The 12,307-nt window shown below is 34.2% G+C and overlaps 1 protein-coding gene across 12 annotated transcripts in view; it reads right to left on the bottom strand.

The window, feature by feature from the left end:
* Window positions 1-12,307, bottom strand: part of SGCZ (sarcoglycan zeta) — a 321,764-nt gene that overhangs the window by 287,242 nt on the left and 22,215 nt on the right. For 7 of the 12 annotated variants that reach the window (XR_014945428.1, XR_014945429.1, XM_085545376.1 and 4 more), the window contains exon 2: window positions 12,101-12,151. The exons of the other annotated variants lie outside the window; for them this stretch is intronic. Coding sequence is in view for 2 of the 7 variants with exons in the window: in XM_085545370.1 (XP_085401496.1) it covers window positions 12,101-12,151 (51 nt within the window). In the remaining 5 variants the exon portion in view is untranslated. The remainder of the gene's footprint in view (window positions 1-12,100; window positions 12,152-12,307) is intronic. 12 annotated transcript variants of the gene reach the window in all.

Below are 12,307 nucleotides of genomic sequence, written 5' to 3'. Positions count from 1 at the left end.
AGCTTTAAGTTTTCAAAAAAAATTTTTTTGACAAAAAAAAATTTAACTGGAAACAACTTGCAAGAACAATTTGATTTTGTCTACTGAATAACATATATATATATATATATATATATATATATATATATATATATATATATATTTCAGTGTGGGCATTCCAAAAACATTGGTTCTGCTACTAAGCCTCCTTGTTTGAGGAGATACCTATGAAGTTTCATTTCTTTAAAATAACACACATTAATATCTTCTCCAGGACCTTATTATGACCTTAGTACATCTAATCTATTAGACAAAACAGTTCATAGGGGGTTTTGGTCTAGACTATGTTAAATACAGACTCTTCATAGCAAATTTAACTTCTGTGTTCACATTTCTTCACAACTATGACAAGTTGCTTATCAACCAGAACAAGTAACATCTAAAAAACTTGAACAACTTATTTGATTTCACAGGCATAATTAGTTGGAGGATTTAAAGACCAACAACTGAAGTGAAATGCAACTGCTTTCTATACTGAACTAATCTCCATATGAGATTTCAAATACTGCATGACTTAGACAACATTCCACAATCTTCTCAATTATTCTTCCCCAATGCACAGAGTAAAAGAAATCATCTTGGCAAAGAAAAGTAGAAAGGAGTAAGTAATTGTCTAAATATTTATAAAGTCTCATTAAGCTGAACTTAATTTTGAGAATGTTTTTGGCTCTCTAGGTTCATGGGTGGCTTTCTGCAGGCACCAGCTGCAGTTCTTAGACCATTTGAAAGGTGCTCCTCTTTCTTTAATAGCAGCTTATGTGATAAATATGCTAATTAACTGCAGAAACCTGCTAGAAAGCCTTCAAACTGATGCTGTGTAATTGAGTAATAGCTCAATTGATAAAACTATCTGGTCCTTTCTCCCTGCCCAGCCACAAGAAGTTGACATAGCAGTGTTTCTGTCAGAACAGACTGACCAAAGGACTACAAGTGCCCTCCTCTGGATATGGGATGCTACTCCAGTTCATTCAAGGAACAGTTCAGATGACTGACTTGTGACCAGGTGCCTAAAAAATCCTGTGCTGAAATGTTTTTCACTATATATATAGACATCCTGATTTAAAAAAAAAATGCAAGTTTGTATTGTAAGTTTGCTAGCTACACAGACTAAAGCACACCAGACAAATAATTTAAAACATATCAACCTGTGTAATTAACAACATTTAGCATTATTTACAACTAATTACTCTTCAAAGATGTTTCTTAACTGACTGAACACAGAAAATTGATCTTTAGTACTACCATTCTCAAGTAGGATTTAGATGAAAAAATACACCTTTTTTCCAAGTCTGAAAATATATTTTCCAATTGTTTAGCTTATAATATCAATCTTGATAATATATACATGAAAGAAACCATTAGAAAGGGAGAGGGAAAAACAACAACAACAAAAACAAAAAAAAAAAAAAAACAAAAAAAAAACCAACAAAAAAAACCCCACACTACTATTAATATGGCTTATAAATGACTATCCATTCACAATTAAGTAGATAATATTTTTTAATTCCTAGCCATGCTGGGAACATTCACAGTACTGAAATGTATCACAGTACACTTATAAGTCAGTGTATGTCTAAAAATAGATTTAAGATGTTTACTATAAGCTTAGGTATCTGCATTTTGCAATCTGGGCATATACATTTACATACATTTAGCTATTAAACTGAATGCTGCGTGTGACAGCATAATTTGCATGTTAATGATTATGCAGCTATCAGAAGGAACACTGGAGAGAGTTTTACGCTGTACACAGAAACAAAAGATCATACGCAAGATAAAAGCAACATTGTGAAAGATGTAACCTAATGCATTGATTGCATTCCACTTCATTTATCTAGAAAACCATCATCTTCCTTTCTGACATACAAGCCAGGAACAACAAGGATGTTCACATGAGCTTGAAGTGTTCTTTACTAAAGACACCCCCAAAAAACCACATGACTCACGTTCCCAGTGTCGCCCCACCTAGAGAAAGACAAAACAAAGAACTCTCAGGCTACAGATTCAGATCGGCATAGATACATGTTAGTCAGATCCATAACAATACACACATATCTCAGCAGTAGTCCTGAGAGTCACTCATTAAAACAACCTATAATTTGTTTCCAGTTTATAGAACAAAGGCAGACTTCAACCTTACTAGTCTGTTAAGGAATGGAACAGATAAATAAAAAAAAGGAAAGAGACAAAATCTAACCTGGAATCTGTCTGTCTCCTAGACAAATGCAACTATTCTCAATTGTTTCACAAATTGTCTTCTCTAATATGAATGTATTTTTCTTCAGGTTGTGTCCTGATGTTTTGTCTTGAGAGTTTGTACAAAGTTCTTTACATCATCACAACTAAGTGATGATATTGACTGATCAGGGCTTGCACATATGGTAATCTTGTTATGTCCAACATTGGGTGTTCTCTTAATACAGAAATTCCACAATTACCTATTTTTTAATAATCTCTCCCACCACATACACAAGCTTGTACACTCTCAGGTCTAATAATCTGCACCATTTTTAACCTCTAGATCTCTAAACCTACTTTACTGGTGTCTGGACTCCTTCCAAGCACATCTTTATCTGAAGAAATTCATTAACATGCTGGTTACATCATTTGCTAATTACTAATGAAAAACTTAAATTAGATCAGACATAAAATTGATCTCTTTGACGCCCCGCAACACACCCCTCCTGCCCTTCACATCCCAGCTCAATACACTGTTACTGTTATCTCTCATTTAGTGTCTTTCTGACAGTTTTCATTCCTTGTGTTAATCAAGCCAGTTTCCATTAATTTTTCCAGTGGGATTTTACAAGTCTTTTTTTTTTTTCTTAATTCACGCTATCAAGAACAATTCATTAAATTCTAAATATGTGAAACTTCCTACACTGGTCTTTCAGCTATTTACCATATGTTTTTTAAATTTATGTCAGCCTGATATTTCCTGTATCAGGTTGTCTTTTCCAGTAAATCATATTATGCTAGTATTTTTATCAGTCCTTACTTTCTCTCAACTTTTTTTAAGCCAGTTTTGATTCTGTATTTGAAGTTTTGATTCTCTTATCCTTAAAAATGTATGTATCTTATAAAAACTTGCATAAAGCATGAAGTACAATTGCAAAGAAGATTGCCATGAAGGGGTCTTAAAACCAAGCGTTTAGCTTTGAAATACCAAAATAGTGCAAACACTTTTGGCTGACATTCTTGTTTATCTTTAGAGGTTTTCTTCAGTTTTTTGAGCTCAATTTACCTGTGGAGGCCTAGCTTGAATTTGGTGATAAATTTGACAGGAAATTAATGTTTTTGAATGGGGTTTTTATTAAAGTAAGTTGATAATCTACCATTAGATTAATAAATTGTAAGTTCCATCTATTTACATTTCTAAATTCTTTTTTCTTATGTTTTAATTATTTGTCTCCAACTACTGCCTTCATTCTGATGAAAATTTGACATGCAGCTGACAGTAGCTGATTTTCATTTTAAGTTTCTGTGATGTCTCACCTTCAACTCATCTGTTACCTTCATTTCTTGGTAAAGAACAGGCAGCACCAAGAGCATTGCAGGAACTACTAAGTACACATTAGTAACAATAAGATCCAAAAGATTTTCCTTAGCTGCTCTTCAGAATCAGTTCCATTAGCACATTACTAACATCCACCAATGCTTTGACAAAATATTTAACTTAAAAATTGACAAACACATCTTGGTTGCACATTTTCAAGTATTAAAATGAATCTGAAAGCATCTTATATGCTGCCTCTGTGCATTTCATATGTATACAGACACAAAACATCATTAAGTGCATTATCATCTGCCTGTGCATATTTCTCACATTCAATAAAGCTTTGGCTGGGAAAATCAGCATCACGTAAGAGCAGACACCCTAATTTAGAGATGTAAAATTTCAAATAAGAAATAACATCAGAAGAATCTGAAACTTTCAAAATAATCAAGAACAAGCAACATTAGGATGAGATAGAAAAGACTTTTTGACCAAAATAACTACTAGAAAATGGGCAGATAAAATTATTTTAACTACCACCCAGACAGTTCAAAAAAGTACCTGCAACTGCAATGTTCTGCCTTTTGTATCATACAAATCAGAAGACCTCCTACATTACAATAAAGTTTCTTAACAAGTTTGAAATGTACGCATGTGAGCTCAAGAACCCTGAGGTGCAAGAAAATCAACACAGAGTTTCTAACACTGCCCCGAGCCATAGGGTAAAACAAGATAAGCCAGTAGGTATGCACAAATAAGACCAGGGATCCACGTGTCCTTGTATCATGATGTTCATACCTACTTGTACATAGAAATTTCAGTTTCTTATTCAGCCTTTTTGCAGAACCTAGCAGCTAGATCCTTCGAGGCACTACACTGAAAACCTGAGCAATTCACTTAGGGTAGAATCCATCACCCTAATTTTCTCCCCCCAGAATTCCCATGGTTAGAGTGGGCCTTCAGTCATATTAAATCTTGTTTCACGGTCATGCTATTCAGTAAACATCAACATTTACCAGAGCTTATCTACAGCTACCAACCCTTACAAAACAAAAAGTCTTCTGAAAAAAATGGATTAAGACATTTCTCTCAAACTGAGCACACTGTCAGGAATCAGCATGGCTTCTGTAAAGAGAAAATCCACTCAAGAGGCTGCAGGAGATCTCAGCATGTAACAGTGAGCAGATGTTTAAGGAGACCAAGTAGAGAAAAAAATTATTTGGATGACTAAGATCTCTTTGAAAAGTTTCCATACTAGAAATTACTTTAGAAACAGAATCATTTTGGATTAAATTTAAGGAAAACAAACAAACAAACAAACAAACAAAACCCACCTTTTAGAACAGCCCAGCCCACCATAGTTGACAGCTCCTTGCATTCAGCATCATCACCAGTAACTAGCAAGATGAAAGTACAAGGCAACCACAGAGTAAGAAGATAACATTGAAGTCTTATAGTAGCAGATGATATTTCTAAAGCATAAAGAAATGTAATCTAAACCCTCTATCACAAATGCAGATCCAGAAGTGGCTACATAGGAAACAGTTCCTGGAATCATCATTGATGGTTCTGTGATTCCTTTAACACAAAACACAGCAGGAGTCCAAGTAAAATCACTAGGAGTTGTGCACCTCAAAAAAAGTAATAAGTATACAGCATGGGGCATATTTATAAAAAGACTCTCTAGAAAGCCCTAGAATGCCCACATCTTGAACAACTCAAGCATTTCACAGAAGACATATCTGATCTAGATAGCAACATAATACACTGGATTCCATGGAAGTACAGACTAAAATGATTAAGAGATTACAGGAGTTGCCATATAACAAATGATGAGAACACTAATTCAGAGAGAATGATACAAAGAAAACGTGTTTAGTCTTTAGAAACTCTTGAAAGCAATGATAAAGACAGCACAAAGCTACTACTCGCTATAACGCATAGTATCAAAAATAAGAACCACTTGATAAACTCGATAAAACTAGCAAAAAGATATTTTACAGCAGGAAAAATAAAGTACCTTATACAGAAAATAACACTTTCTATAAGTTGTTGCTACATCCAAAGGATACAGAGACAACAAATACCAGTAAATTCAAAAGACAAAACAAAAAAAACCCTCAGTCAGCTAATGCATAAATAGAAATTAAAAAGGCAAAAGAAAAGCCTTACCTTCTAACACAAGGCTAATCAGACACTGAAGAAGAGAAAGAGGATGAAGCTCTGGTGCTTTCCCTAGTTAGCACTAGCACAACCCCTCTCACAGATGGAGAATAGTGAACTGAATGACACATTGATCAACTGAAAAGTAACACTACATATATATATATATATATATATATATATACATACACACATATATATACATTGCTCCAAAAGTAATGCCTCCTGTTTATTTCTACAGAAACTACAACACATCCAAATAACACAATAAAACCCTCTGGTAGAACAAATTCTCAGCTACAAAAAGACTATTTTTTCAACAGTTGCTATGCACTTTTACCTCTGATGAACAAGATCCTGCATGCTTCGGTGGTCATGCACTGTTGCCGCCACCACTGCTGAAACACACCACAAACTTACTCTCTGTGCTCACATCTGTTTGATCTCCATAAACGTTCAGCACATATCTATGGATATTAATGGTGCAATTTTTTCTTCATGGAGGAATTCAGACTCTCTGCTGCCATCTGTGGCACAGCAACAAAGTAGAACAGAACACTGGTGAGAAAGTTCAACCTCTACTGCCATACCACCAACATTTTCTTCTGATGGCTTTCATAGCAGCTCTCACATTTTAAGCACTGTGAAACTTCATCATTCTGCATTGACTCCGATAAATGTTAAGTTTGTTGCTAAATTCCAGTTTGTTGTCATGTTGTGCATCATTCTGGGGGTTGTAGACTTTTCTACTTTTGAAAAAGAAGAAACCCAATGGAAAACATATGGTCTTCCAGAGTATTTTTCCCTGTATAAGCTGGAAGTAGCACAGGAATGAACACAACCTGTATACAGCATGACCATACTTTAAAAAATCAGTAATGGCTATTTTAGGGACCTCTTATTAAAGATAATGATGCAACTAAATTGGTGATGTTATTCTCTTAAAGCGATCAAATTAAATCTATACACTTTTGATAATGGATCTTAACATTTTACTTCTCAGAGAGAAATATTTTCAAAGGGATAATCGCCTTCTGACTAGTGAAGAGGAAACCACAAAAATTCTATTCAGATGAAAACTTTGGTCTCTTATCCAGGATAAAATATCAGAAACAATTGTATTTGGTCCAGATTAACAGCATTCCCCTGTTTTTAGGTCATAAATATATTATCTCTTGTTTTCTGCACTACATGTTGCAGAACTTTCCACCTTCATTTGTCCTGGATCTGTGGAGATAATACAAAAGCTCCACACAGAAATTCTATAAGTAGTGAACAGAGTCAGCAGCAATAAAGCAGCATTTCTAACCAGAGAAAAGCATCCTGGTGCCTTAAACTTATTAAACTATTATTAATAATTATTATTTTTATTATTTTATTTTTAAAATATTTTTAGTTCTAAGTACTAAATCTGCTGGAATTTTCAGATCCAGATGAACTATTCAAGCACAAGCACTTCTCCAAAGCTGGCACAGCTACTTCATCTGACTTGAAATCTCCCTCTCCATGCCTTCTGACTTGCCTGTGGTCCAACTGCTAGAGTCAGAAGGTATGGAGAGAGAGATTTCAAGTCAGAAAAGCCACCTTATATTCTTTGATCTTTCAAGAAAAAGCCTATGGAGCCTAATAGTACAAAGTTGTGATTTCATTTGAAGACAACAAAGATACATTAAATATGCTTTAATTCATAGATGACAGTAGAACCTGAAGTCAAAAAAAAAACTCACTGTGTTTACACAGGTGATTTTATTTCAGTTGTTCATCTTCTGTAGATCATGACCTCTAACACATACCAGCAGCAGTATGTCAGAGACATAAGAGCAGATGTTAAGTACTAATTGAAATTAGGCTAGGTCAAAAAATTTCAAGAAAAAAAAATCTATCACTGAGTTGGATACTGGAAACAGCAGTGGCATTAGCATACCTCACCAAATGAAAGTGTTCAACTTACTTGTTTTTATTTAAATAAATTATGTACAATAGGAGATGCAAAGAAAAGTAGGTACTATAGCATTTGATTTTGACATTTATAAGTTCTCAAATGAAAACACTGAAAAGTAGGCCATTTGAAAATACTTTAATGAACAAAGTGTATACCACCTGGTTAGGAAATTAGCAGATGTAAATCATGAGAAAGCACTGAGCCAACAAATGATTATGATGAAGAACACAACTATATTTAAGCACATAATTAGAACTATGGAAATCAAACTGGGCAAAGTCATTAGTGCAGTGGATATGTGTATTAGATGGGCACTGAAACTACTTACTGCTTTGTTTGCACTATATAACTCAAAGTTACATAGGCAAATTTCAGCTCAGACACGCTGTGCAGGCATTCTGAAGAAAACCATGCCTAATTTACTCTTCCACTGGCTTAAGAATACCACCTACTGTGTTTCAAGTGCTGCAGCAATGCATTGCCATAGTACAAAATAGCACAGCATAGCAAACAGTCCAGGAGCTTTTTGAATAAAATACATAGTCATAGAGTTTGCAAACATGCTACCAATTAATCCAAACTACCTACTGCTTATCATATTTTAATGTTCTGTTTATTGTAATTAATTCTCTTTGTATCTCCTTTGTCATCGCTAATTTTATTTCCACGTTCCAGTTTCTTTTCTGTAATTTGCTCCTTCAGTAATAATTCATAAGCTCAGCCGCCAACAGTGCTCACCTCTGCAATCACTGTTTAAGAATAAACAGGTAACGCCTCTGCCAACATGATCTGAACAGCAGATCTGCTTCTTTGTAGCTTTTCTACATGAAACACACACAGAGAAATCCTTGAAGGATTCAGTGTGTCTGAATTATCCGCAAACTATCCCAAAGCCTGGCAAAATTTAAACAAAGTAAAAGATACTTATCAAAGACTCATGGTTTTACTTTTATTTCTGCAATGGGAAATAAGACACCCTAGCGGACTTTTGTCTGTTTTTTAAAAGCAAAGACCATCCTATATACTGAGACTCTGAATTTTGGCTAACAATTTCTCTTACCTTAATACTAATAATAATAATAGAGAATTAAGTATGTGAACTAAGTAACATATGCTAACAGATTAAAAAAAGTTTTCCTCTGTGAGGACAATCAAGCAGTGGAGAAGGGGAGAAAGGCTGCTCAAAGCCCAACTGGGAAAATACTGCTTTTCTTTTGATCACCTTTTGTACATGCTCCATTTCAGATTAATTTCAATATAAGATCTATATACCTTTTTAAGATTTATTTTCAGCAGACACACAAATAATTGGAAACATTGACATTAGCATCAAGTATTAGTATTCAACATACTGTATGGTTTCTGTATTTTATTGACAGCATTACAGAAATTTATTTGGAGGGGATCTATTTGTCTGCTTTATGTCAAAAGTTAAGAGGCAGACTGTAATACTGAAAGTAAGCTAGCAGGAACACAGAGTTCTCCTGATAGCAGTAAGACTTGTAAAAGGCAGAGGAATTATGCCTGAGCCCATCAATCTTGGACCAAATCCCAAATAATCTAAACTGATCACTCTGTCATAATTTCTGTATCCTCACTTTTATACCTGCCTAAATAAAAGCTTATTTTTCACACACTGGACACAGACCAGCACTTCATGAATTTAAATGTATTTAATGTGTTTTAATTTGTTAGCTCTGCAGCAAGGAGAAACTCAGCAAGTGTCTCCTAATAAGCTGCACAGTACAGCACATTGTACAGTTCTTTAATGTTGTTAAAAGATACGTCCTACTATTGCTGAAATCTGTACAGAGCAAGAAAACAAAAAAACTCTTTATGATTTTACAAAGAACCCTTAAAATTTTGCAGTGTTTCAGTATCTAAATTTGGCCTCCAAAAATCAAACAGGTGACTTTGGCTGGATCCTACATTTAATCACAATTCAAGCTGAAAATATTACATTAAATATGACAAGATAGATGATAAATGCACTGTTATGGTTCAAGGATTTGCATCCATGATGTGAATACATAACGTACTGTGACAGGTTTTATAATTTATACACCATTTTGGGAATACTATAAAACTATAGGAACAATTTAAAAATCAGATCCCTGCATAGGAAAGCACATAATTTACAGCATATTTTCATGAGTTTTCACATATTATTTTCTACTGATGGCCAGATTCTAGGGCGGTAACTCCTTTTTCCTACCACTGATGTTCACGGTTATAATTATATAAAATGAATGAATTTAGACTATAAGGATAGGGAGGAAGAATGCCATTCTTTCATTCCTGTGTCAGAAGAACTAGCAACCTGGTGAAATGCAAACTTAACAGAAGTCTCACTAGACATACCATAGTTTAAAGAAAGCCATCATTGTACCAGTGCTCTGCCCACCGAAAGAATAAGTTTAAAATAAAAATTTTGAGCTGCTTAGGATTTGGGGCACTGTAGTTTAGAATTCTTAGGTCCACATGAGCACCCATGAAATTCTGTGTACTTTTTGATTTCATTACTCCAAAAATCAGACCTACAAACTCTTAGAATTTTTTATAAGAACATTTATTCCATGTAATGTCTGTCATTTCCCATTCTGAATCTAACAAATGACACTGAAACAAAATGCCTCACCAATGACTGAACAAACTGAAATAAAATATAGTCAAGCTTTCAGTAATAGTATTCAGACAATATTAACAGATTATATTCTACACTGAAAATTGTAACAGGAATAATAATTGAAGGCAACAGCCAAATCCAAAGTAATGTAATACACTGAAGTATTCTAGTATTCTAGTTGAAAGCATTCTAGTCATTTAGCAAGTGGACTTAGAGGCTTAAAATAAGTTGATGAATTCCAAGTATATTCTTTAAAGAACAGGAGAGTAGTCAGTTTTTATACACTGGCCATTTACTATACAATAAGTACGGAAAGACAGATACTACAAAATTTGAGCTGTTCTGCATTTTCCTAGTTTTATTTTATCACTAATGAATTTAAACTAGAGCAAACTGGTCGTACCATTTTATTTACTGTAAAATTCATTTATCTCTGCTAATTTTTGTGCTAATATTTCTGGCTAAATTTATCTTCCTGGTTAATCTTATTCTATTAATAACAGCAGGAATAGCAGCCTTTTTTGCCTCTTTCCATAAGATACATACTATATAGATATGCCAATCTATTGCAGAACTGTTCTTCCTTCTTTTTACTATAAATTAAGCACCTCCCTTACCTGAATCTATATTTGACTACACAAATGCACAGCATCTAAAATTTTTTAGTTCTAAATTAGGCAAAAGAATTTTCAACACCAATGTGTAAACTCTAGAAATTACTTTAGCTCTAGAATTTAATTTTACCATTTCATTTCACATATGCTGTAAAAAGTTTTACACTTTTATGAACTTTTGACTTCATGGCTACTCAACTATTCATTCCACTGGCTTTCTTGAGTTATGCAGTCAATGAACTGTTTGACACAAAAGTCAAACTTTTCGCTGTTGCTCAAGTGTGCCTGCCCTGCAGCTGCCTGGTTGTGTGGAGCTTCTGACAATCCAAATATTCCAGTAAGCCAACAGTGAATGTCAGTCAAGATCTGCAATAGCAAAAAATTGCACATATTCTTATGCAAAGAAAAAGAGCTCCAAAACTGTGGCTTTTCTGTTTGCTTTTCTCTCCTGCCTAGAATCTTAGAAAAAGGGAACTGTGCAAAACAGAAAATAGCATGAGAAGCAAGGTTGTTTGTGGAATGATCTTTATCTCTATTATTTTTATGCATTCCATTTGTGGAATGATTTTTGTCTCTATTATTTTCCTGGTGTAAACAAATTATATTCCAATTTAAAAAAAAAAAAAAAAAAAAAAAAAAAAGACTGAAAAGTACAAAAAAGATGTTTTTGCTATACCTCTAGGTAGAAAGTTCAGTTGGTAAGTATTATTATGGAACAAGTAATGATTACCTCCATCAAATTCAAGAAACCTACAGGTTTGGATCCAGAAACCGGAATGATACTTTAAAGACAAAAAAGCTTGGGTATAATATTATGGACAGCCCAAAACATCTAAGGAGGCTAAGAACTGAAGAACTTCTCCAATAGAGGAGGAAAATGTTTTTCATGGGCTAGGAATTGGGTAACTTCTTGAACCTGGATACATGCCACTGAAGTATATTTTAATATGCCTGACTGAAAAGTAATAAACTAATCTGTTAAAAAGAAAAAAAAAAAGAAAAATAAAAGGAAAAAAAGGTTTCTAGCAGGTGGTCAAAGAGTAGCTGTATGCTGACATCATCTTCTCCTGTACTGAGGAAGAATATATATGGAAAGAGACTGACTCAGTATGCTGCCTGTTAATGAAATTGAATGAATAACCTCATGGAAAGAATAAGAGATACCAAGTTGCCATAAAGAAATCTGCTCCCAACTCATGACTCATAGCAATGGTACTTACAGCACCAGGTCTTCTGACTTCCTCATTTACAATTATCCACTTTTCATCCATCTGTGGGGAACAGAGGTCATAAATGAGAAAATCAGTCCTGTGGAGCACTTTAACTCATGACTTCCATAAAAGAGGAACTGTTATAAAATGTTCCTCTCTCTTTCTGTCTTTGAAGCCATACTCCCACTGCCTCAAGAAAAACATTTTTGGCTTCTC

This window comes from Coturnix japonica, chromosome 4 (genome assembly GCF_054131305.1).
Source record: "Coturnix japonica strain WE chromosome 4, WE-NBRP24, whole genome shotgun sequence".
Lineage (NCBI taxonomy): Eukaryota > Metazoa > Chordata > Aves > Galliformes > Phasianidae > Coturnix > Coturnix japonica.
This window is presented reverse-complemented; position numbering and strand designations above follow the sequence as displayed.